Below are 964 nucleotides of genomic sequence, written 5' to 3'. Positions count from 1 at the left end.
AGCCTCCTCTCCCCACCCTGGTCCCAGCTGTGCTTTCCCTGCCCCACACAGCCCCTTTTTGGGATGCGGGTTGTTCCTTGGGGCTATTCCCGGTCCGATCCCGCCTTTCCTTGACCACCCCCCCGGCAGCGCGGCAGGCGTCCTGGTCTGCCTGCTCGAGTATCCCAGGAGCAGGAGGAAAAAGGGCTCAACCATGGAGAGGTGGTGAGTGGTGTGTCCCCCCTGCAGCCCTGGAGCTCCTGGTACCCCCCAAACGCAGGGATGTGGGAGCAGTGGGCTGGGAGCAGAGCTGGATCCCACGGGTGGGTTCCTTGGGGTGATCCTTGCGGAGATTGGGGTCCCTGGGTGGGGACACCTCGTGTGACCCCCCCGATATCACCCTGCAGTGGCCAGAAGTACCTGACAGCCGTGGTGAAGCTGCTCGGGCCCCTCACCAGGAATTATTACATCCGAGCCATCCTCCACGCTGCGTGAGTGGGGTGTGGGGTCGGGACTGGGGGCTGGGCTCCCAAACCCCCTCTGAACCCCAAATCTCTGTCCCAGCCTGGCTGTCCCCGCCGGTTTCCTCCTCTCCACCATCCTGGGCACCGTCTGCCTGGGCATCGCCAGCGGCATCTACCTGCTGGTGAGTGCTGAGGGGCTTTGGGGGGCTTTGGGGGGCTGAGAGGAGGAGGGTACCCCTAAACCCATGGACTAGTACTCCCATGTGGATTCCAAGAGCTTTCCCAGACTGAGCTGCAGGAAAACCCCATCCCAATCGGGGTGGGAGGCGTGGACAGGTGCTCACATCCTCCTCCCCCGATTCTGGTCCCAGCTGTGCTTTCCCTGCCCCAAACAGCCCCTTTTCGGGGTGAGGGTTGTTCCTTGGCACTATTCCCAATCCCACAGGCCGCAGTTCGAGGGGAGGAGTGGAGACCCATCGAGCAGAAGCCCCGGGAGCGGCCGCAGGTGGGGGGCACCATCA

At 63.8% G+C, this 964-nt stretch overlaps 1 protein-coding gene across 1 annotated transcript; it reads left to right on the top strand.

The window, feature by feature from the left end:
• Nucleotides 1–95: 95 nt before the first annotated feature.
• Nucleotides 96–963, top strand: LOC103620559 (cytochrome b-245 light chain; the record flags this gene model as incomplete). The annotated part of the gene is made up of 4 exons (XM_017741328.1): nt 96–204; nt 387–470; nt 544–625; nt 889–963. Coding segments are annotated over exons 1-4 (252 nt in total), but the record flags the coding sequence as incomplete, so codon positions are not given.
• Between the last annotated feature and the right edge of the window lies 1 nt (nt 964).

Source organism: Corvus brachyrhynchos, unplaced genomic scaffold (genome assembly GCF_000691975.1).
Source record: "Corvus brachyrhynchos isolate BGI_N302 unplaced genomic scaffold, ASM69197v1 scaffold365, whole genome shotgun sequence".
NCBI classification, from domain to species: Eukaryota; Metazoa; Chordata; class Aves; order Passeriformes; family Corvidae; genus Corvus; species Corvus brachyrhynchos.
The sequence above is the reverse complement of the archived record's forward strand: the minus strand, read 5'-3'. Positions and strand labels throughout refer to the sequence as shown.